The 25,851-nt window shown below is 39.2% G+C and overlaps 1 protein-coding gene across 4 annotated transcripts in view; it reads left to right on the forward strand.

Annotated features, from left to right (window-relative positions):
- STAT4 (signal transducer and activator of transcription 4) overlaps positions 1-25,851 on the forward strand; it is a 152,521-nt gene that overhangs the window by 122,140 nt on the left and 4,530 nt on the right. For 3 of the 4 annotated variants that reach the window (XM_011974214.1, XM_011974215.1, XM_011974216.1), the window contains 8 exons: positions 1,692-1,751; positions 2,256-2,273; positions 2,364-2,457; positions 5,843-5,887; positions 18,883-18,966; positions 20,722-20,820; positions 23,699-23,834; positions 25,418-25,467. In XM_011974214.1, coding sequence (XP_011829604.1) covers positions 1,692-1,751; positions 2,256-2,273; positions 2,364-2,457; positions 5,843-5,887; positions 18,883-18,966; positions 20,722-20,820; positions 23,699-23,834; positions 25,418-25,467 — 586 coding nt within the window. The other variant, XM_011974217.1, reaches the window with a different exon arrangement.

Consider the following 25,851-nt stretch of genomic DNA (forward strand, 5'->3'; position numbering starts at 1 on the left):
AACAACAGCGAGACTCCATCTCAAAAAATAAAATAGAATAATAAAGTAAAATTTAAAAATAGGCATTCTTATCAAAAGTTGTTCCTTCCTCATTCCCACATCTCTATATAACTCGGAGGAGAGTGAACTAGGATGGAGAAGTGGTGGACATTCTACTTTTCCTTGAGACACTCCTATAGATGATATAGTAAGTCTAAGATGCTCTCTGGGACAAAAGTGGAGATGAGTAGGGATTGCCTAGCAAAAAATTCTAACTCTGAATCAGTACCGCTTGCATGTTGTGTGAACTGATTGCCAGAGGCATAGAACATTAGCCCCTGGTTGTAGGCTCTGTCTTCCTCTTGTACCTGGTAGGTCCCCCTCCTCCTCCTCTGCACCCTATTCCCCACCGTCGTGATAGGTGATCCTTTACTCAAAGTTTTCATAAAACCCCTCTTTGCCATACCGTTGCATCCTCCTGTTTCAAAGGGAAAAATGACCTTGAAGGGGAAGAATGACTCCATGGGACTTGTCAGCATCTTGCAGTAAATCAGATCCTTCCTGAAGTAGTATAGAAAGGAAGGTGAAGAGGAAAAACATCTGGCTTTATTTTATGTGACTATGTCCCCTTCTCACCATTCACTACCAATCACTGCATACTCAACATACTCCAAACCCTAAACCAATCTTGTGCCTCATACAGGACTTTTAAAGAGCCTTTGCAACATTCTACCCACCCTTTTGTTTGGGCTGTCCATGAGCTATGATTTCATTTCTCTAATGCCAGTGAGTTGCTTGTCACCATATTCTCTATATTCCATTTGTGTGCCTGGACACCCTCCTTTTACATAGAGCCACGTCCACTTTTCTCCCTTCTGCAGTCTCTGCTACATCAGTTCTCTGGTACCTAAGGGTATACTGGGTAAATATTAGGAGCTCAATGCATGCTGAGTGAATGAGCAAAGTTTAGGATGAGGGCATGAGTAAATGAATGAATATGTGAGGGATCGAATGACTATCTCTGAAACTGCACTGAACCCACAGGTAGGTTACATCACAGGACAGAAATCTGAGGAGCTGGAGAAAGCAAAAGAATAAAGGATGGGCTGACACCAGAAGGAATTAAAGGAATTTTTACACTGAACTTCAATTACTTGTTCATTTGAAGTTTGGGTTTTTTATGAACATTTTTGCTGTTACTTAAATATAGTGTTTTGAAAGATTTCAAATGTATTTGAGTTGTGATTTTCCATATTTTACTAGAGTTCTGTCTCAGTATGTTCACCATAAAACACTTATCATTAAAGCTTACAAAGTTGGTTTTTTGTTTTTTTTTTTTGGTAATATGAGGATAAAATGAAGCCATACAACAATTTTTTATATCTATACATCTAACCTACATTTGGGCTTTAACCAAAATATATAGCTTTTTTCTGACCTCGCCAATGTATTATCCAGCAAACATCAACTGAAGCAATATGGAAACAGTTCCAAGTGTTTGTCAATAATGCTATTAAGTGACTGATGTCAACATTAGTAACATGGCAAACTAAAAAGGCATTGTACATTTTTAAAACACAAACTGTAGATTATGTAAGGTTTATTTATATGCATATTTCATAAGTATATTTGAATGTTTAAATATAAAAAAGGGTTTTTAAACACTTTTGATTTTTATCTTTGATTTTTTTTTTATTGATGTCTCTTTCCAGGCTATTAATAAAATTGCCAGAACTAAACTATCAGGTAAAGGTTAAAGCATCAATTGACAAGTAAGTTTTCTAATTTCATTTTGAATTGTAATTCAAAATGTAAGACTTTTAAAAATGAATGGCCCTTATTTTATAGAGTAATTTTGAACTTTTAAATGTACTTCTCTAACATTATATAATGAATGTACTTCAAATATTTGACTTTGAAGTTCAAACATTTAACAAAACTCAATGGTTATCTTAAATTTAAAATTTTACTATAAAAACTTGAAATCAATTTTATATACTATCCTTTAAAGTATCGTAGAGACCAGGTGCGGTGGCTCACGCCTGTAATCCCAGCTACTCAGGAGGCTGAGGCAGGAGAATCGCTTGAACCCAGGGGGCTGAGGTTGTAGTGAGCCAAGGTTGTACCACTGCACTCCAGCCTAGGCGACAGAGCAAGACTCTGTCTCAAAATAAATAAATAAATAAATAAATAAATAAATAAATAAAATAAAGTATAAAAAGTTATTCCTAGATCTATTAAATAGCTTATTTTAAAGAATTTTCTTGGTTTTACAGGAATGTTTCAACTCTAAGGTAAGACATTTACTTTGTGGAATCTTTCTTGCTGCTCTTGTAAATATATTTTACCTGAGACCATGTAAATAGCTAAGATTTCCTCTCTAGCAACCGAAGATTTGTACTTTGTGGAACTAATGTCAAAGCCATGTCTATTGAAGAATCTTCCAATGGGAGTCTCTCGGTAGAATTTCGACATTTGGTAAGTTTGGCAGTAAAGTTACACAGGTTTTTTTCCCGAAAATCAGAGACATCTTTACTAATAGGCCTTATAATTCAGTATATTTTGTGCTTAAACATTTCTTATTTGAAATTAGGAACTGGCCGGGCACGGTGGCTCATGCCTGTAATCCCAGCATTTTGGGAGGCCAAGGCGAGCGGATCACGAGGTCAGGAGTTCTAACCAGCCTGGCCAACATAGCGAAACCCCGTCTCTATTAAAAATACAAAGTTAGCCAGGCGTGGTGGTAGGCACCTGTAATCCCAGCTACTCTGGAGGTTGAGGCAGGAGAATCGCTTGAACTCGGGAGACGGAGGTTGCAGTGAGCTGAGATCGTGCCATTGCACTCCAGCCCAGGCGACAGTGCAAGACTCTGTCTCAAAAAAAGAAAAAAAGAAAAGAAATTAGGAACCATATTGAGAAATAAAACATGCCATCAGTGAAGAATTAAAATGGTAGAAAGAGCACCGAACTTTAACTTAGAAGGTCTGAGTTCTAAACAATGAAGACAGAGTACCTAAGTATACATAGTAGTTGGTCAGTAGATTTTGCTGATAAGGACAGAGATAATCTGTCTTAAAATAGAGAGGTGTTATACAGTGGAATATTATTCAGCCATTGAAAGAATGAAATTGTGTCATATGCAGCAACATGGATGGAACTGGAGGTCATTATGAAATAAGTCAGGCACGGAAAGATAAATATTGCATATTCTCAGTCATGTGGGAACTAAAAAAGTAGATCTCTTGGAGGCAGACAGTTGGATGGTGGTTACCAGAGGCTAGGAAAGGAAGCAGGGCAGAAGAATAAGAGAAAGATGGTTAATGGATACAAAGATACAGTTAGAAGGAATAAATTATGATTTTCAATAGTGTAGAAGGGGCTGGGCACGGTGGCTCACGCCCCTGTAATCCCAGCACTGTGGGAGGCTGTGGCGGGCGGATCACCTGTGGTCAGGAGTTCGAGACCAGCATGGCCAACATGGTGAAACCCCGTCTCTACTAAAAATACAAATATTAGCCCAGCGTGGTGGCAACTGCCTGTAATCCCAGCTACTCAGGAGGCTGAGGCAGGAGAATCACTTGAACCCAGGAGGCGGAGTTTGCAATGAGCTGAGATTGCGCCACTGCATTCCAGCCTGTATGACAGAGCAAGACTCAGTCTCCAAAAAAAAAAAATAATAATATAGAAGGGAACAATAATTTATTGTATATTTTCAAATAGCAGGAAGAGAAGAATTGTAATGGTCCTACCACAAAGAAAAGATAAATTAGGTTATAGATATCCCAATTACCCTGATTTGATCATTACACACTGTATACATGTATCAAAATATCATGTGTACCACAAAAATGTGTACAATTATGATATACAAATACAAAAGTACAAAGGCACACACACATACATGCAATAATGGATAGGCATTCCTGGTTTCATTTTTACATCTCTAATGACCACGTCTGGCTAAAAGCGCTTTCATTTTAGGAGGCTAGCTTGGGGAAATAGGATGTTCCTGGGTATAGCAGCTGTACACAGTTCACCTTGGCATGTCTAGAAAGCTCTGACCCAGCCTCATCCTGTTGCTTCTTGCTTTTACCACTTCCTCTTGACCTAGAGTTATCTTTCTGCCTTCTTTCTAATTCTTTGCATAGTTCTTAGATCCCCAAAGACCTATTTTTCTCGCCAGAAACCGTGTTCCTCCTTCTGCTTATTAACATTTAGCAATTGCCTCACTGAATGTCTGGGCACCACCGAATATGCCTCAAAAAGTCTACTTTCTCAAAGATAAAATGTAGGTTAACAGAAAGATATCTGCATACAGAAATTTATTCTGATTTCTGTTTTTGTTTTTGTTTGGTTTTTAGTATTGAGGAGTATGTTTTTTTTTTTAATTGAATCCTTCCTGTGTGAACCGCCAAGTAAATAAAATGTAATAAAGAATAATGTATTATAGACACCCTTGTAACTAGCACTCTTTTTTGTTAGGCTCAAGTCCTACCCTCCAGGAACTTTCAACAAGGGGCCAGGTTTAGTAATAAGTAAAGTAGGAAGAGCCCTTAACTTAGAAATGTCTGTCTCCCAAAAAAGTCACAAGGAAAAGGAAGGACAAGGAACACACCAAAAATCAGGTCTTTATTTCAGCAGGTACAATATATAAAATAACAAAACCTCAGTTTTTACGGTGCTCTTTTGCTCTTGCAAAGCATTTTCACATTGGTTATCTTATGCATAATAACTTTAATTGCTTTTTAATACAAAAATAAATATAGAAAATAAAAATTGGCTGGGCGCTTTGGCTCACACCGAGGCAGGTGGATCACAAGGTCAGGAGATTGAAACCATCCTGGCTAACAGAGTGAAACCCCGTCTCTACTAAAAATACAGAAAATTGGCCTGGCGCGGTGACTTACGCCTGTGATCCCAGCACTTTGGGAGGCTGAGGTGGGCGGATCACGAGGTCAGGAGACTGAAACCATCCTGGCTAACACGGTGAAACCCCGTCTCTACTAAAAATACAAAAAAAAAAAAAATTAGCCGGGCATGGTGGCAGGTGCCTATAGTCCCAGCTACTTGGGAGACTGAGGCAGGAGAATGGCATGAACCCGGGAGGCAGAGCTTGCAGTGAGCCGAGATTGCATCACTGCACTCCAGCCTGCATGACAGTAGAGACTCCCTCTCAAAAGAAAAAAAAAACAAAATCAAAATTTTAAAAATTGTCACCTATAACTCCACCACCTTGCAATGCTATTAACATCTTCATTTTTACAATTTCATTCTTTTTTCTAAAATATTTATATGTATGTATTTTTAAAGTGGGATCAAATAATACATACTACATAATTTGTTTTCTGCCTCTTTTTTTCATTCAGTAATCTCTATCAATGCACATTTATTTTGTGTCAGTAAGTCTTCTTCCCCTGTAATGTCATCTAATAGCTTACTATGCTATATGGTACACACTGCCCTATAGTTCATTTTTCTAGTCTTCTCCGTTAGACTTGGTTTCTCAGGGATTGGGAATCATCACCTACAGCTTAGCTAAAATGATGCTTTCCAGGTGCAAAGGAGTGCTGTATGGATTCTGCAAGTTCCCAGCATGATTTCATTTTTTCAAAATGTTGGCTGAAAGCTAAAGTCTTAGTGATATGCCAACTCAAGTTTCTAAAGTGGCATCCCATGGGGTGAGACAGGAAGCTCCTCTCTGTCAAATCTGGGCAGTTGTGTCAGGTTTCAATGAGTTTGAAAATATGTTGCTGTTCTAGAAGTCAAAACTGTGGCCAAGAAAATGACTGCAACAGGTACGACCAACTTAATATGTAGCTGATAATGCTTTTTCATCTAAATATTGTTGTTTTCTTTTACAAAGCAACCAAAGGAAATGAAGTCCAGTGCTGGAGGTAAAGGAAATGAGGTAGGAAATGTTTTCTCCTACAGAATTTTTCTGGGAATAGATCTTATAATATCTTATTTTTACAAAGCTTTTAAACTGCTTGACTTCATATAAAATCAAATTCATGTTTTTCTGATTATAGATGTAAAGCTTGATAATTGCAGACAATATGAGGAAGTTTTTTAAAAAGAGAAAATAAAAATAACATATAATAACACCCTCCAAAGAAAATAACTATTAACATCTGAGTATACATCATTCTAGTCTTTTATTTATGTACATATTACTTTAAAAATATATGATACTCATTGCTTCATAGCCTGCTTTTTTTCACATAGCAAAGTATCTTTTTTTTTTTTTTTTTTTTTTTTTTGAGAAGGGTCTTACTTGTTGCCCAGGCTGGAGTGCAGTGGTGAGATCTTGGTTCACTGCAGCCTCTGCCTCTCAGGCTCAAGTGAACCTCCTACCTCAGCCTTGCGAGTAGCTGGGACTATAGGCGTGTGCCACCATACCTGGCTAGTTTTTGTACTTTTTGTAGAGACAGAGTCCCACCATGTTTCCCAGGCTGGTCTTGAACCCCTTGGCTCAAGTGATCCACCCACCTTAGCCTCCCAAAGTGCTGGGATTGTAGGCGTAAGCCACTGTGCCCAGCCTGGAGAACAGTTTTCCATAATTTTAAATACTCTTGGAGAACATGATTTAAATTGCTTACGTTACATTACATTTTACAGATATGCCATAGTTTCTTTAGTCAGTCCATTATTAAGAAATATCCTTGTCATTCGTCATTTTCGTTCACTCATTTTCTCACATATGTGAAGTCAGGCTGAAAAATTATGATATGTGGGGCAAAAGACAACCCTATTATTTTGAGATACCAATTACCTCGCTCTCTAATGTTTGCATTTCACTAGACAAATTGAATGAAAGAACAAACTGATGCAGTCTGAGTACTCACATTTGAGTTAGTTGACGATAGAGTGGTCAAATCATGAACGGAACATGACCTTGGAGAACATCTATTGAGTTGACCTCGAAACTAAGGCATAAGTCAATGACCTATATATTTGGAACTAGAAAACCTGGGTTTGAGTACCTGCTCTGCCAGGGCCTGAAAATGTGATGTCTGGCAAATGATCTGATGAAGAAACAGTGCATTTTTTTTCCTCTAAGAGATCAGGATAGTCATGCTCAACAGCCCTGCTCAGAGGTGCTGCAGGTGTAAAACCACCTACGTGATGCGATTTTGAAGCAGTGAGGTTTATTTCTGAGGTGGTTCATATGGATCCAAGCTCTTGGTTTTATAATCACAGCTCCTATGAAAAAGATCTTTGAATTGTTTGGAGGAAAAGCACTTTATAAATCCAGTATCCAATGATATCCAATTTATCACACCCCACAAAACCATAAAGATCTGTCACAAAAGATTTAATGCCCTACCATTTTGCCCTCCAAGAATTCTTCATTCCCTTAATTGTGTCTTAAAGATCATTTGCCAAACATCATAGCCTCAGTGAAGACAAGCTCAGTCTTCCAGGGTAGAATTGCTGTTCAGGGCAGAGCTCCCTAAGCAGGTCTCTGCAGTCAAAGAAATCACAAGAGCAGAGATTTTGGGTTTAAGGAGCTTCTGGTAAAACAAATGAGTGGGAGACATTCTTCCCGGCTTATAGAAACCCATAAAGGTTTTCTAAACTTCCTAGTTAAACATTGGCACACTTTAAATGAAAGCTCATTTCACACATCTCCTTGGAATTCTGGCCAGAGTTGCAACATTTCATTCAACTTGACATCCCTGAGTATTATTTATGAATCTGAACAGACTAAGCATCATTATCCTGAACTTTTCTTAAGTAAAGCAAATCGAATAAATCCAAATAGCTCAACTCTTGTAGTATATTGTGATCTTTATGAATGTAAAATGAAAATCTTCCCTTGAATTTCCCTAGAGACAGAAATCTAAGTAAATCATCTTCCACTGTAGAAAAACCAACCACTGTCTTGTTAACACTGTCTAGTTATATTGCCTTCAATTTATTTCCTCTTATTTTCTGATGAATAGCAAAATCATACAGTCATATCAGGATGATTTTATTTCTTCCCTTTTTTTTCAGGTTTGCCGTATCGGGTTAATTTTATTTTAAGCTATTCTTTGAGCACCACCTGTTGGTAGGATTTTAGTATGACTCCTAGGTACATTTAAAACAAGCCATGGATTGAACCGTATCTTATGTGCGGCAGTAACTTGACTAGTCACGAAATACATGAAGGAAGATAAGCTGGGAATCGGGGGCTTGGCCATTCAGTAAGGATGATCACGCGAAGGTTAGGAAAGAGTGAGGAAAGAATGGGCAACAAAGTGAAGTTCATAAAGTCATGAGGCCAGGGATGGTGGTCACAAATTTCAGGAAAACAGGAAGCTAGGATATCGTAACCTCGTTTTCAAGTTTCAAAAAGTTGCTATTGCTTATCTGTGAGCACCTGTAGCAGGAGTTCACCGCCTGCTAAGAATGTCTTCAACAATCCTCGTGTGGCATTTACTATATACTGGACACTAAGAGCTTCACTAATACTGATTTCTGTAACTCTTACAATAAGACTGTGAAGTAGGTACTATTAGCCTCATACTTATTTCAGTTATGGAAACTGAGGCACAGAGTGGTCACACAGCTTACTCAAGATTGTGGGGGCAGTTGATGGCAGGGCCAAGATAAAACCGTGGCAGTCTGATCCCGTGTCCCTGCTCCTGGCCCCTCTGCTATGCTGCCTGTGGGTCGCAAAACCTTCCCTGGGAGAGGCGAGCTGGTTGGCACTCCTCCTGCCCCGTCACCTCACCCTATCTATCTCACAGAGTGCACCTCACCCACCTGCTCAGAAATCATGGCTGTCTCACACCATAATTTAAAATAATGCTTCCTCAGAAAATGTTGTTGACCTCTCTCGTCTACTGTGTCTCCTTTTGCACTTGTGTCGTGCCTCGGTGGGATAGTGGAGATAGCAGTGTTGGTTTCTGCCTCTTCGGGCAATCTGAGCTTGCACAAGCCACTTAACCTCTCTAACTCCCAGTTTTCTTTTCTGCAAAATGGTGCTAATGTTAACCTACACTTCTAAGGGTTGTTATGAGGCCTGAATGAGCTGTGTGTGAGTCAGTGGTGGTGGGCTGTGTAGATGTTGGTGATGGCATTTACAGATTAGCCTCCTCTGGAGGGAGCAGGTGTCTACACAGATGGGAAAACTGGGCTCTAAAACGTGGTACCTGACTTCAGACAACTGCCGATCTTTCTCCTTCTCTGCTCACCTGCCAAGTGCTCTACTGGAGATGTGGTCCCTTTCAGGAGACTCTGGGCACTTCCCTCTTCCACATCCAGGTCCCTGAAACCTCAGGTCACCATTTGTGTATGCCCCTTTACGGGATTTCATGTCTGGGATTCCTGCTACCACTCCAATGCCCTTCACCTCCATCACACACACACACACACACACACACACACACACACACACACACAATTTTGGGTCCCTCCATTCTAGTTTTGTGGTTGCAAGAGTTTGTATCAGATAGTTATTAAATGATTGACAACGGACAAAGATGTCATCAATTATAGTTTCCCTAAGTTGCCATTCCAAACCTCCCTAGAATTGCAGCAGCCTGTGACTGTTTGAGATTACCCAAGAAAAGCCAACCTGTCAGGATGCACAGGGGCTCCTGGCTTTAGGATTGGGTGAAAGGAGGAAGTTGTACAAGACCCATTCTCTTCGAAAACCCAAAGATGCCTAAGAGGTACCTCAGGAACCCCATTCGCCCTTGGGGTTGGGGAAATGTGGAGCTCTGGCTCCCTCACACCTGTTTCTATCAAGGCAGCTTTATTTTATGTATTTACAGATGGAAACTGGTGGGAAGTTTACTTTCAAGAATATGTACCAAGGTAAAAAAAAAAAAAAAAAAAAGCCATTTGGACTCATTGGACTAGACAATCTCTGAAGTTCCTTTGACTAAGATTCTTTAATCCTCAGAAATGCAACATAGGGTAGGAGCTTTAGATTTTTCAAAATGAATTTAATTTTAAGAATTTGCTTTGGAATTTCACAACATTGCTTGAGGAATCTGTAGACACGCTATCATAAAATCAACTTCAGCAATCACTGCCTTTCTCTCAACTATGTTCTCTCCTGGGAAGAGTCAACGTGAATAAACGATTTCATCACCTAGAAAGTGGCCAGACTTTGAGGCCATCAGTCTGTCCCTGTAAAATAAACATTCACAGGAAGCAGCCTTTCCCTGGAGGTCCTTATCTAGCCGGGAGCCAGCTAGAGAGTGATTATTGAAATGTGAAAACTGTTTGACTAGAGAAGCTGGAATTGCACTCTCTCCAGTTTGCTCTTTGTCAGTGGGCTTTAACCGATAAATGACAGTTTTAGCCACAGACTGAGGTGTTAGGTAATTTTGTTTATGTGGTGGAAAGTCATGAAGCACAATGAAGCTATTAGTAAAGCCTGGGTGACTTGAGTTTCATTTAACAAAATAGCCAAACAGATGTTCTTTCAAGGTTCAGTGTTCTCAAACACAGACACGCTACTCACACACCAGCTAGCCCAGGCATTTGCATAGCAAGTTGATTTCTCACTGAACTAATTTGAAGAGTTGCAACACTTTTTTGAGGGAGAAATTGTACAAAAATATTACTAAAACCTTAGACTTTGTAGAATGCAGCAGAGGGCTTTATGAGCTAAGCAGTGTTGTCTTACATTCCTGTCTTCTGATTCTGTGATTCTGTGATTAAAAGCTATCTCTCCTGTGATTGGACCACTGTTTCCCTCTCTTCTCATTGTTTCCCATGATCTAACCCAGTGTCTAGCACATAATAGGTGCTCAATAAATAGTCACTAAATGAAAGGGTTATTTTAATTGTTTCTATTCCACATAGTTTTCCATAGGGGGCATTACAACAAATTATGGAGTGTTAAGAGATAAGCAAGAAATTTGGATGAAAATCACCCTTTATCCCAGTCATATTTTTCTTAGCAGAGGTTTCTGTCAAGTTAAAAGCTATTATCATTTGTTGGCCGGGCGTGTTGGCTCATGCCTGTAATTCCAGCACTTTGGGAGGCCGAGGCAGGCGGATCACAAGGTCAGAAGATCGAGACCATCCTGGCTAACAGGTTGAATCCCGTCTCTACTAAAAAATACAAAAAATTAGTCAGGTGTGGTGGTGGGCGCCTGTAGTCCCAGCTACTTGGGAGGCTGAGGCAGGAGAATGGCGTGAATTCAGGAGGCGGAGCTTGCAGTGAGCTGAAATCGCGCCACTGCACTCCAGCCTGAGTGACAGAGCAAGACTCCGTCTCAAAACAAAAAACAAAAAAAACTATTACCATTTGTTAATATATTCTAGGTTTCCAAGGTATATTATTAGACACTAAGCAGAAGAAACAGAGAAGAATATGGTGACATCTAGACCTACCTTTCATTGTACTTTTTTTTTCCAAGTGGAGCCCTGGTTAAGTGGGTTGTCCAGTTTTCTAGTTTCTTAGCGGATTTTCCAATGGGTATTTTTCTTTAGAAGTACAATACAGTCAATCCAGCTATTATATTCAGTGCCACATAATGTAATATACCATATAATGTAAATATCATTAATATGGATATTTTGTATCTGTAATCATCTTGGATGATTAGGATGGCTTTGATACAAACATTAATGGTGCATCTTTTTTTTTTTTTTTTTTTTGTGAGATGGAGCTTCTCACTCTTGTTGCCCAGGCTGGAGTGCAGTGGCGCAATCTCGGCTCACTGCAACCTCCTTCTCCAAGGTTCAAGCAATTCTCCTGTGTCAGCCACCTGAGTAGCTGGGATTACAAGCACACACCACCATGCCCAGCTAATTGTTTGCATTTTTTTTAGTAGAGACGGTGTTTCACTATGTTGGCCAGGCTGGTCTTGAACTGCTGACCTCAGATCATCTGCCCGCCTTGACCTCCCAAAGTGCTGGGATTACAGGCATGAGCCACCGCGCCAGGCCCTAATGCATCTTATATATGATGTTTTTCCATTCTGTGAGGAATGGAACCTGCGAATGAGAGACTGAATATTGTCTCTAGCTTAGACTACACTGATGAAATAATGAAGATTATGACAGTCATGCAAGCTGTGAAAATTAATAATACTTTCTTTGGTCACAGTGTCTTTCCTCCAGTCTTGCATATAGTATGTCAGCTTCCTTGCTGGATTTTGTTCTAAATGTGCCTCGCGATTGCATCAGGGATTTAAAGTAAACATTAGAAACTGTTTGGAATTACTGAGAAAATAATCACCCTCTCACCACCCACATTTCAGTTCAGTAGAGTACTGTATAAAGCGTAAAGACTGTTTCCAAAGCTAATGGACGACCCTGAGTGTCATTGCTCTGTCTGTGGAATCCTGGTTTCTCACACTTTTAAGACCCTAATATTTGGTGGTGAACACACAGGTTCCATAACTCAAAGAGCTAAGGAAGCTATCCGTACTGAATGATCATATGTATATTTATTCATAGAAATTAAACTATATAGGCCAGGCGTGGTAGCTCATGCCTGTAATCCCAGCATTTTGGGAGGCCGAAACGGGCAGATCACTTGAGCTCAATAGTTCAAGACCAGCCTGGCCAATATGGTGAAACCCTGTCCCTACTAAAAATACAAAAAATAGCTGGGCATAATGGCACATGCCTGTAGTCCCAGCTACTCAGGAGGCTGAGGCAGGAGAATCGCTTGAACCTGGGAGGTGGAGGTTGCAGTGAGCCAAGTTCATGCCACTGCACTCTAGTCTGGGTGACAGAGCGAAACTCTGTCTCAAAAAGAAAAAGAGAAATTAAACTATAGAGGCTGGAATGTGAGAGCAATGGGACCTGTAAGAGGAAAACACTAAACTTTTTTCTACTCTTACTCTCCATGCCTCCCTTCTGGTCACCTAAATGTGTGTGGGAGTTTCTCTCCACTAACAACCAGTTCTCCAGCAGACGCAAACTGGGTGTCCTACAATTTAACCCAATTCTAACACTCTTTACCTTAACCCACAGGCTAAGGGCTTAGTCCCACAAGACTGCCCCCGATTCAGATGCCCATCGCAAGTCCCAGGTTGTGATCTGCACTTCTGACCAGCCAGCAATAAATTGAGGGTTCCCACAATTCCCTCCTCAGGTTCAATGAGTTTGCTAAAGCAGTTCACAAAACTCAGGGGAACATTTTACTTATATTTACTGGTTTACTATCAAGGATATTACACAGAATACAGATGAACAGCCAAATGGAAGAGATGCACAGGGCAAGGCATGGAGAAGGGGTGTGGAGCTCTCATGTCCTGTCCAGGTGCGCCACCCTCCTAGCACCTCCATGTCTTCAGCAACCTAGAAGCTTCCCAAAATCTGTTCTTTGAGGTTTCTATGGAAGCTTCATTACATACAGTTCATCACAAAGTTGATCGCCATTGCCATTGTGGATGAATTCAACTCTCAATCCCTCTTCCCTTCCCAGAGGTCAGGGAGTGGGGTAGAACTTTCAACTCTCTAATCACATGATTGGTTCCCCTAGCAACCAAGCCTCATCCTGAGGCTATTTAGAAGCCCACCAAGAGACACTTCATTAGAATAGAAAATGCCAGAAAATTCACCCAGAAAATTCCAGAAATTTAGGAGCTCTTTGTCAGACAATCCTATCACTAAGGAAATTACAAAGATCTTAGGAACCTGTGTCAGGAACCAGGGTCAAAGACCAAATTTTTAGAACAGAAGACTCACCTAACATCTCCATCTAGAAAGGTCTTAGGAGCTCTGTCTTAGTAACCAGGTGCAGGGACCAAATATAGATTTCTTATTATATCACAATATCATAGCACCTCAGCTCCAAAAGTTTTCCTTCAATCATCCTCCAGCTGCAGTCCTCCCTACAAAGAAAGTCTTCTGTGGGTTTAAGCAATGTGCTCACCCAGAATCCAGGACGCCAGAATTCCCAGCCCAGAAGACCTGAAGCCCCCACTTCCAGGGCCTGTTTAGGCCTCTCCAGGTCTACTCTCCCAAGCACAGATGACACCATCAGTGCAAACATGTCTAGACACTGGAGAGACCTAGAGGTCACACTGATCATACAAGGCCCTTCACAGAGGTAGAAGCAAAGGGGACAGGCAATGGCGCAAGATGGCTGTGCTATCTTTATCCATGCCACCATGTTCCAGTAAGACTTTGAGGAGCTAAAACCCGGCCAATTAGGTTATGTGAAGGGTATGTCAAGGCAGGAGGCTAGACCATATGTTAACAGTTTGTTAACTTGATTGATAATGGTTAAATATTTATACATACAGTATTGGATCCCTGTGCACTTGCCTGAGGCCTCTCAAATGTTCTGCACCATTGAACTCAGAGATAATGTGAAAGGCACCCATTAGTGAACAGGAAGTGGAAGTTGTAGATTCTTTAGTGTTTTGTATAGTGTAAGCATCCCCTCCCTAGAGGGCAGTGAGATTTTCTATTGTTCAAAAATACACCTTCTTGGTGCCTACACTCAAGACAACTAGTCCGTCTCAAGCTCAACCAAAGAAAGAGCAACTTATTTTAACATAAAGGGGCTGGAGAAGAGGAACTGGCTGTTTGATGTGTTGACGTGCTGGGAGTACTTTAGGGGTGGTTTAGGGATTTTTAAGCAGAATTTTGATTAAACATAACTTTCTACTAACCCAGTAAGAAGTGATTCCACCCTAGTCAATGTAACTACCTGCAGGCAATGTAAAGTATCACAAAGATCTACTTCCTTCTCAATAACAAATCCTAAATGTAGCATTCTCATTATCAAGGAGGTCTTCTCACATAATCACAGAATTCTTGTTCATATCATCACATTAGACTATTTTTATTACTTCAGATTTCAAATGCAAACAGAATTCTGACTTATTAATGCATACTTAGGTTGACCTTCCTTTCTTTTCAGGTGACCCTGCCACCTCCAACTGCCCACCCTGACTTTTCTGATGTAAATAATCCTACATGTTCACATGTTCCCAGGGCTCATTTTATAAATTGTTGAAGCTTTATATCTCCAAATTTTCCATCTCCCTTTTGGGATTAAACGCAATGAGGATACACACATTGAGAATAATTCCTCTCAAATTTCACCCAGGACTCTTGTTAAAATGCAGAATCTGATTCGGTAAGCCTGGAATGAGGTCAGAGTTCCTGTTTTTCTTACAAGCTTTTAGGTGATGGCAATACTGCTGGTCCTTTTTTACCTACTATAAAATTTCACCAGGGACTAATTTAATTTCCTGCTTCTTTCTATGTCAAACTCCTACCCAGAGGTGATTATTTTTTGAGCTGTAAATATCATGCTAATACTGATATCTCTTGATTTTTTTTAATTTTATGTGTCTAACTTCTGATTTTCTATAAAAGATTAATCTATGTCTTTCTTATAACAGGTCTCCATACATAGAAATTCTCCCCCATCTTCATAATATCATTATATAATACATTTTCATTTACTCAATGTATTCAATGTTTACCTTATTATGATTATATAAAAATTGTTAACAGCGAAGCCATATAGCATACTATGATTGTATTTCCATTCTTGTATTTCTTTTTGTTTTCTCTGGATTTAATAGTTTCCCTGAGTTTTTGATTTGATTAATTTATGTACCTGTCACTAATTAAGGCCCAAACTTTCCATCAGAACAAGAAAACTCCTTACAATTTGGTCAAACATGTCAATCTATAAGTTCCTTTCTTCTTTTTTTCTTGGCAACGTCGCTCTGGGAGCCCTCCATCTTCTGGCTCCAGTCCTGGCTACTTGCCCTCTGATCCTGTTGTGCAATCGTAGGGTTGTGGCTTTTTGTTTTTTGTTTTGTTTGTTTGTTTTTGAAACTCCCTTTCACCGTTATCCTAGGGAGTCCCACCCCCTTCTCCTGGCTGGGTTCATGTCTTCCTCTTTCTTAGGTTACTGTCTCCTTTTTATTAGAGAGACTCTTTCAGTAGTTTCCAAAGAAAAAGTACTAAGAAGCCAAATTTCCAGAGGCCTTGCATATCTGAAAACGTTTTTCCCATTCATAGTTGACTGACAGTTTGGCTGGATATAGAATTCTGGGTTAGAAATCATTTTTCCTCCGAATTCTTAAAGCACTATTCCATTGTCTTCTACTTATCTTGTATTCTGATTCTTAATCATTTATAAATGCCTTTTTTTTCCTGCACTCCTGAAACTTTTAAACTGGTTTCCTGCAATTTTACAGGATTGAGTTTCGGTTCGGCTCTTCATTTATTTATTGTGCCAGCCATTCATGGGTCCTTCCAATTTGAACACTCACGTCCTTTAGTTTGAAAAGTTTTGTCGTATTCTTCATTTTTATAGACTATTGAAAACACGTAAAAACATAAAGAATAATAGCATGAACACCCATCAAACAGCTTAAAAATTCAAACTTTGCAAATATAGTTGAAGACACCTGGTACCCCACCCCCCACCTTTAATCCGTTTCTTCTCTGTACCCACCCACCTCCCAAAAACCATTGTCTTGAATTTTGATGTTTATTGTTTTCAAGAATGCCTTTATACTTTTTCTATGAATGAATGTGTTTCTATATACTTTATATTATTCTGTATTATAAATTCGGATTTTACATAAATGGCATCCTTATATATATATTTTATCACAACTTGCTTTTCTTGCTCAACAAAATATTTTCTGAGACTCATTCCTACATTGATTCATGTTGCTGTGGATCATTTATTCCAACGCTGTATAGCTTTTTGCTCTATAAATATACACAGTATAGCTAGCTCTTCTCCTATTGATGAATCATTTTATCATTATAAGCAGTTCTACTATAAACATTCTTCAATTAACATTCTTCTACATGTCTTTTTTTAATACGAGTGTAAAAAATCTTTGACTTATATATATTTGGTAGCAGATGGGTCAGAATCAGATGATTCAACAAGAATTGTTATGTATAGGTAATGTGCATCTTCTACTTTTCTAGACACTGAGGAATTGTTCTCCAAAGTGATTGTAGCAATTGCATAAGTGGTATAAGAGTTACAATTTGTTTATGTCTTTGATATTTTCTCTGCTCCATTTTCTCTGTTCTCTTTCTGGAACTTGTGTTAGTTTGTTGTTGCAGTTCATGTATAATTCTTTATTTGCTATCTTTTCTATTCTATTTTTGACATCTTTGTGGGGTTTTTTTGTTTGTTTTACATTCTGGGAAATTTCCTGTACTCTGTCCAATCTTTTTACTGACTTGTCTATTTCTCTTATTATATTTTAAGTGGTTTTGTTCTTTTTAAGTGGTTCTTTATTCTTTTTGGAATGTTTCTTACAATAATATTCTATTCTTGTTTCACTGATGTAATATTTGTTTTATATAGTTTTTAAAAAGTGTTTTAATGTCCATTTTCAAATATATACAGAAATAGAGGGAAAATACAATGAATGGATTTAAGCATCACCTAACTTCAACAATACATACATTTTTCCTGGAGTTCTCAAATTCTAGATAGTACAGTATAATGTAGATACTTCAGCAGGAATCTTTAGAATATAAGAAATGTTTAAACCTAACCACACTACCCTTATCGCAAAAAACAAAATAACATTTTTTTAATCCTGACTTAATAAAATCCTATTTTTTGTTCAAATTCCTCCATTGTCTCAAAAAAGGCCTTTTGACAGTTGGTTTGTTCAAATCAGTATCTAAGCATTATCTTCTCATTACAAATGGTTGAGGCCCCTTCAACATGCCATATATTTATTGAATAAACTGAGCTGAATACAGTAGACTTTTTTCACTGTTTTTTTACTCTTCTTCTGCTTTTTTTTTTTTTTTTTTACATTTTGCTTTTCCTCTGAGTTTTTTGTTTTTGCATTTTCATTTCATGTGAGAGGGTTTGTCAAATGCCTGATGATCATTAGCTTGCTGTTAATCATTAAGAGAAGGGCACTGAAAAACTGCCTGAAAACTCTATGTGCATGCTGGGAACTGTAGACCTAGGGTGATTATTAGAATCTGGCTGTTTCAATGGGTTGTTGGGGGACGGTGGTGGGTGTAGAAGGCAGCATCTGTATGTTACCTCCCTTGGTCTGGCAAACTTCCCAGATACCTTTCCAGGAGCTTTTAAGCCTGGCTCTAGGTGTCGGAGAAGGGGCAAACATGGGCTTCACTGTACATTTTCACAGGACCTTCCTCTCTTTAGCACACACAGCACCTAACCCCTGACTGCAGCTTGACCTTGTTCCCAGAATGTAGAGAGCCTCTCTAATTACTCTGACTCATCTGCTCCAAAGAGCAAACCTCCCTCCTGTGCCCAGGTCTGGAGGGGTGGAGACTTCACTGCCTGAGCTGGGGCTCTTACAGCACATCCTGGTCTGCAGTCTTCTTTTCTGCAGCCTCAGGGTGCTCAGTGCTTTCAACCCCTGTGTTCTTTCTTCTACCCTCACTCTACACTCCCCTACTTTTCATTCAGGGATCTAGATTACAGTTTTACTTTATTGGAAAGTGAATAAAACTCCAGTTATTACCTTATTGGAGTGTCTGGAGGGAACAGAGGAAAATACGTATACTCCACCTACCATGTTAAACCAGAAGGAGGTCTTGCATTCTTTTTAAACAGATTCATTGTGACACTAAGACTTGTATCTGTATACTTATGCATATATAGATTGCTTTTATTAACATTTGGTAACTTGAAAGGACCAGTTTTCAAATATTAAAATAAGGAACAACTTGTCTAAATTTCAATGGAAAAAAACTATGCTAGAATTTTTAAAGCCAGAAATTATCTTGTTTTGAAGACTTAAAATCATTCTGTTTGGGGAAATGAAGATTTTCCAAACTGTATATAACTTTTAAATCAATAAGAGGGAATGTTCAATAGTAGAGATGGCTTGGGGGCATTTACTTTATTAATTTATTGATAAATGTATTAATTTATATAGAAACAAGTCTTCTATTAGATAGTGAGTATGCATTTGTGAGGTAACAATTTATTTCTTTCTCCCTTAGGGCTGTCACATGGTGACTGAAGAACTTCATTCCATAACCTTTGAAACACAGATCTGCCTCTATGGTCTGACCATAGATTTGGAGGTAGGTGTTTCAAGAACATACACCATTTACTCATGGTATTTGCAGGAATTGATCAGCATTAATAGATGTAAGTTTGGTTTTTTCTAGGTTTTAGTACATTCCCTATTCATTACTTTTGTTTTAATTTAGAAAATCAATATGTCAAATATTCACTAGTTAACATAATAATTTGGTTAAATATATATGATAAAAGCTTGTGGGTAGCTGGGTGCTGTGACTCACACCTGTAATCCCAGCACTTTGGTAGGCCAAGGTGGGTGGATTGCTTGAGCCCCGGAATTTGAGACCAGCCTGGGCAACAGTGCAAAACCTCCCATCTCTACTAAAAATACAAAAGTTTGCTGGGTGTGGTGGCACATGCCTGTAGTCCCAGCTACTCAGGAGGCAGACGCAGGAGGATCAATTGAGCCCAGGAGGTGGAGGCTGCAGTGAGTGGTGATCATGCCACTGCACTCCAGCCTGGGTGACAGAGTGAGACCCAGTCTCAGAAAAATAAATAAACAAATAATAAAATAAAATAAAATAAAAAGTTCAAGGGTATTATGAACTTTATATACATTAAATAATTTGTTGCTCAGGTTCTTCTTTGTTTGGTTTTCTGGGATTTCCTGAGTCATGAACACTCAGTGGAAAGTCTAAAGAGGAATAAGTATCCTTGAACTTATGTCATGTAGTGATATATTTTTTTGTAGTAATATATTTTCAAAATTTTAACTTGTACATAAAAACTCACAGAAGATTTCTCTAACATAATGAACAAAGACAAATAATAGGAACATTACAGTACGTTGCTTTGATCCTCGTAAAACAATCACCACTAAAAGAAAGAATAAAGAAACTTTTGGGATTAAATTGAGCATTAATTGACTATGTGCTCCTTGAGGGCAGAACACTATGAATGAACGAGTGCATGAATGAACAAACACAATCTCACACACCCTGAATATGATCCTATTGTGGAGTACATTCTTTTAGAATTCTGCCTTTGCTCTTTTATCTTAATGATGGTAATATGTTTTTAAAATCTTTCATAAATTCCTTCCTCATCTCCTTTCCCTAAACCTCTGTTTTTATGAGTTGTTAAATTTCCTCAAATGGGTATTTTACCATCTATAGGAATCTAATGTCTGTTGTTGGGGAAAGACTACTATAAGTTGATTAGTTTCCCAGGCTAATTTGTAAAAGCCTGTTTATTTCATAAAGTAGAAAACCACGGTACCAAGAATACTAAATTGAGTTAGTTCTGTAACAATAGCACAGACGGCTCTATCACCCATAGCTTACATCTCCTACTTTTACAATAGAAACCTCCCACTTCCAGTGTTTACGTTAATTGGGTGTTAGGTCGTAATTTGAAGATACCGATTCATTCCAGAGAAAAACTTAAAATAGATTCTTTAACTTATAAAGAAGATTGTTGCTAATTCAAAAGACTCTCTAATATATTGCACTTGAGGCAGCGGGTGACATTTAAAAAGTATGAACATGTCCACGATGTCAGGGGAGATACTGGGAAGCTGCCTGACTGAGCACTCTGAAAGGATTCCTGCTCTTTCCTCTCTGTGCCCTTACTCATGCATGCTCAGAAAGTTCCATGGCCTTCACAAGTCATTTCAGTGACCAGGGCAGCAGGGACATCAGGACCGGAGGCGTGGGACTGGCTTGAGATTGGCCCTTTACAGGCGAGGGTCAAGCATAAGATCAATGTAAGGTGGGACTACCTGTAATAACTATGCTCTTTTTCCCCCAAACCAGACCAGCTCATTGCCTGTGGTGATGATTTCCAACGTCAGTCAATTACCTAATGCTTGGGCATCCATCATTTGGTACAATGTGTCAACCAACGATTCCCAGGTAGACTCTATTTCTACCTCACCTTCTTTAATTCTATTTGATTTGTTTTATTGCCAAGAAACACATCTGCATCAAAACATATGTATGCCGGTGGGGTGTGGGGTGAGAGTTGCTTTATTTCTAGTTGTGTGTTTCCTCTCATGTCATATTTAAAGTAGTATGTTCTGATGTATGTGGTCCCTGAGAGAGTTCTGCCAGCAAAAGTAACAGACAGGTATTTATTATTTCTGAGGGTCTGGTCAGCTCCAAACTATGTACGTACCAGAGAGTTCCAGGGCCATCCTATGTCTCTGTTAACTAAGCTGAAGGAAACTTCTTACCTCCTCAGCTGCTCTGGTCCCACCTTGTCCATATAGTCTCTTCTATGAAGGTAGAGAATTGGTTTCCAAGTAAGTAATTAGAATATTCATCAATCTTGCCCAATTGTATTATTCTGACAGCACGCATTTTCAAGTCGATTGCAGATTTCATCCATCCTAGGCTCAAGCTGGGATTTAATGCCATCTGGTGGTTGTAACACTGGCCCAAAATTGGCCTCAAGTCACAAAGCAAGCCGTGAATAGACGCTCTTATAAGACAACCAGGGAAGGGAGTGACAAAAAAGATGAGTCAGCACTTCCCCTTGCACCCCTCCTTCAAAACCTCAGTGTGTTGTCCTGGAAACCACTAAGGTCTAGAGAAAATAGGTCAGATGTAAATAACAACATTTCTTCTTAATTCAGAGCAAATGTTCCCTCCAAAGGGAAGAATTCTTCTACTTTAGATCCCAGTAGTAAGAACAAGATCATAATGAATCAGCTTACTGTTCTTCCCCTTTGATTCAATGTTTCTAATAAGGAAATGACTCAGCCCTACTCCTTCTCCTCCTCAAGTGCCCTAGCATCTGAGACAAATTAACTGCAGAGAGGTAGACTGTGCAGGGTGCCCCGAAAAGAGCAGAACTTATCAGAGAAATGGCCTGGTCTTTAAGGTGAAGGACAGCCAATGCCCCTGAGAGTAAATGCTGATCTCCATTAGATCAACACTTGTTCAGCTTTCTTCCAACTCCGGGGAGTAGAAGGAGTGACGGGATACTTCTCCATCCTCCAGCCTCACAGAGCAGTGCTGCACTTAGCTTTCTTCAGCAACCTCCTTCTGTAAGAAAGTCCCCAAAATCATCACACTCATCATCCCAAATTTACATGGCTCTAGGATGAGAATCTAGAACTATAGATAACATACAGCTCCTAAAACACAGATTCACAGCCTAGTTACAGAACCAGTCTGAACAACTAATCCTGGTTTCTCCTCTTAATTCTATCCTGCTTTGAAACCTAAGCCCTTAGGCCTTGATTGTATTCTGTGCTTTCTGGTCACTTTTCCAGGCACCATTCTCAGGTTCACAAAAAAACCATCTCCCGAGAAATTCTTTCTCTTCATTCCTCCTCTTCCTATTGCCCATTCCTTGTTGGATGCTGTGTCCTCTTTTATTCCTGCCTTCTGAAATCTCTTGAATTGGTTCTTTTTCATGATTAATCTAAGCCCAGTTTAGCTCATGTTCACAACAGCCTTCTCCAGGCACCGCATTGGATTTTTGAATTCTTCCTTTCCTCTTCTTGAAACACCTTTCTTGAGTTTCACACATCTGTTTTCCAGTAATCTGTGACAGAGTCTTATGTTTCACTATTGTTGACCCAGTTTCTGGCACAATCTCATTTGTAGTCGATCACACAGAATATTCTCTTATTTAGCTTGGCACAGTGGTGCACACCTGTAGTTTCAGCTACTTGAGAGACTGAGGCAAGAGAATTTCTTGAGCCCAAAAGTTCAAGTCCAGCTTGGACAACATAGCAAGATCATTTCTCTGTTTTTTGTTTTGTTTTGTTTTGTTTACGTAGAGCAAATAAGAAAAGACTACTATGGTGTCCATAAAACAGGTATTTGAGGTTAATCATAATATTGTAGGGTCACCTTCCCTAGCCTGGGACTTGACGGTTTCTAGCACTTTGGGATGATTGGTCTGGTCAAGGTAAAACTTGTGCCAACCCCATGATAAACCAATTAAATAATATAAGTTTTGTTTAGGATGAATATTGTTTTAGAATAGAGTATCTGTCAAATTACTTGTTGGACAGTGTTAAGTACCTGCATGAGTAGACTGATATGGAAAAGTTCAAGAGATGCCAAGTGATGCTTCTGAAGAAAGATGGAGCTCTGATTATATTATACTCAAAGAACAGGGAGACTTTTAGGAAAAGACGATGTCAGTCTTAAGAACAACAGAGATGAGATGATATTTTATACTTACTTAGGTTGGCCAAAAGACTTTAAATTAGGAATCCTATATATTGAATTACAGTGTCATAAGCGTAATTGTTATTAGTGGTGAATGTGTATGGATCTGCAGCAACCTCAATTCTTGCCTCAGAAGAAAGAATTCAACTGAGGAGCATAGGACAGAAGGAGTGACCAAGGCAAGCTTCAGAGCAGGAGTGAAAGTTTATTAAAAGCTTTAGAACAGCAAGAGAAGGAAGGAAAGGAAAGTACAACTTGGAAGAGGACCAAGCGGGCAACTTGAGAAGCCAAGTGTGCAGCTTGACCTCTTGATTTGGGCTTGGCATTCTTCAGGGGTCTTGTGTTACTTCTCCCCACACCTGAGATCTTACTGGGAAGCTGCTGAGCAGTTTTAGGTGTTTTCTATTAGAACACGGTCTTTCCTTGGCACCAGCTGTGACCAATTATGACTTTAGAGAAACAGTTAACAACTGCCTGACCATCACCTAATGGTCACTCAACACTCCTAGTATGTGTGTCGGGAGACGGGGAGACCTCTCTCGCCCTGCTCACTAGCTACCCACTGTAAGATAATTAACAAATCATCATCATGATTCTATTTCAGAACTTGGTTTTCTTTAATAATCCCCCACCTGCCACACTGAGTCAACTACTGGAGGTGATGAGCTGGCAGTTTTCATCGTACGTTGGTCGTGGCCTTAATTCAGATCAACTCAATATGCTGGCAGAGAAGCTTACAGGTGAGAGCTGGTAGACAGACAGGATTCGCCTCTGTTTTTGGCACTCAAGCATTTTAAATAACCGGGACGCTATTACTACTATTAATAATAATGATGATCATCATAATTTATTCAATGCCTACTATATTGCCAGGCACAGAGCTAAGTGTTATATTATTTTTAATCCTCGGGAAAGTCCTGCAAGGCTCACCTTATTCTATCAATTTTATAAGTGACTGTATTAGAGTGCAGAAGTCAAGTGACTTGCCACAGCTGCATGGCTAGTACACAGCAGAACCAAGCCGCAGGCCAGACCTGTCCAGGTCTAAAGCCCCTCCCTGTCTATTCCCCACCCCAGTCTCCAGGGTATATTTCCACTAAATATGATGTGAAGCCTTAATGGTGCCCCATATGATCGTTCATATGAATGTCTCAACTGACATAAACCAACTGGAAAATGACTGATTCCTTCACTAGGTCTAGGAAATGTAATAGAAATTTTAAACCACCTGGGCAATACTTAATTCTGCATACCAAGAAAGTTACAGCTTTGACTGAGATTTCTCAAGTTTGCAAAATAGAGTCATTGGTACTACATGTACCAACTATAATCCAAACTTTTTCTAAAAAATCTCTAAGAAAGCTGTATTTTGACAAGTCAGGGTTTAACATATTTAACACCAAAAAAAAAAAAAAAGAGTTAAAATTAGATCTATATGCATTTCTAGTTAAATTAGGGCCAAAGATCCATTTGTGCAGCAGAAGTAGAATCGTGTGATTTAAGCTTGACTCACATGGTGCTGGGATGCTTGCCACTTGCACCTACTCTTGGATCAATGGGTACTTAAATAAATTAGGATTTCGGAAAACATCACAAAATTTACTTAATGGAAATACATGTTTTGATCCTTATTTAATTCATAAGCAGCAATAGTAGGCATTCAATAAATATTTGTTAGAGTGAGTAAAGCTTTTAAGCATGTAGTATAGATAGCAACCATATCCTTTCAGACCTTTATCAAATTATTCTTATGAGTATAAGTTCCTTAAAAATTTAGATGAAAACTCTTGTGTCCTTTCACTGCTCTGGATCAAAACAGCCAATGGCTACTTATTGTCTAATAGATTTCTAGTCCATTCTTTCCATCTTAATAGGCAACATTCTTGGTAATCTAGCTACACCTAACTTACACAAATTTGTTTTATAATGTTCATTTACCAACATTAGGCAGCTCTTCCTGTCTCCAGTATAAGCCATGTCCATGTCCATCATGCCTTGCCCTATATTACTCTTGCTCTCTGGAGTGGCCTCGTTTGTCTCCTCTGACAATTTATATTCTACCCATCCAGATCCTAGATACCCACCTGCTTTCTAAAGCCATTGTTAGCTCCTCCACCAAAAAGCTTATTATCTAGATAATAAACTTCTTAGGAGCCAGGATGATGTCTTATATTTGTACTGTACCTAGCACTCAGTACATTGCAAATCCATAACAGGTGCTTAAGAAATGCTTGAAAGGGAAGAGGAAAAATATCTAAATTGAGCACAAAATTGAAGCATCTCATTGTCAAATGAAAAATCTCATTCTTTTCTTTCATTTCAGTCCAATCTAGCTACAGTGATGGTCACCTCACCTGGGCCAAGTTCTGCAAGGTACAAACAGTCGGGGAAACATCATTTAGATACATTTGTTTTTTAATATAATGTTCCTAAGTCTATATTACTACCTGGGGTTTTGAGAAATTCACAGATAAGAATTTTTTTTTTTTTTTTTTTGAGAAGGAGTCTCGCTCTGTCGCCTCCCGGGTTCATGCCATTCTCCTGCCTCAGCCTCCCAAGTAGCTGGGACTACAGGCACTCACCACCATGCCCAGCTAATTTTTTTGGTATTTTTAGCAGAGATGGGGTTTCACCGTGTTAACCAGGATGGTCTCGATCTCCTGACCTGTTGATCTGCCCACCTCGGCCTCCCAAAGTGCTGGGATTACAGGCGTGAGCCACCATGCCCGGCCAAGAATGTTTTTTAAAGAAACTAAG

Source organism: Mandrillus leucophaeus, unplaced genomic scaffold (assembly GCF_000951045.1).
Source record: "Mandrillus leucophaeus isolate KB7577 unplaced genomic scaffold, Mleu.le_1.0 Scaffold143, whole genome shotgun sequence".
In the NCBI taxonomy this organism is placed as follows: domain Eukaryota; kingdom Metazoa; phylum Chordata; class Mammalia; order Primates; family Cercopithecidae; genus Mandrillus; species Mandrillus leucophaeus.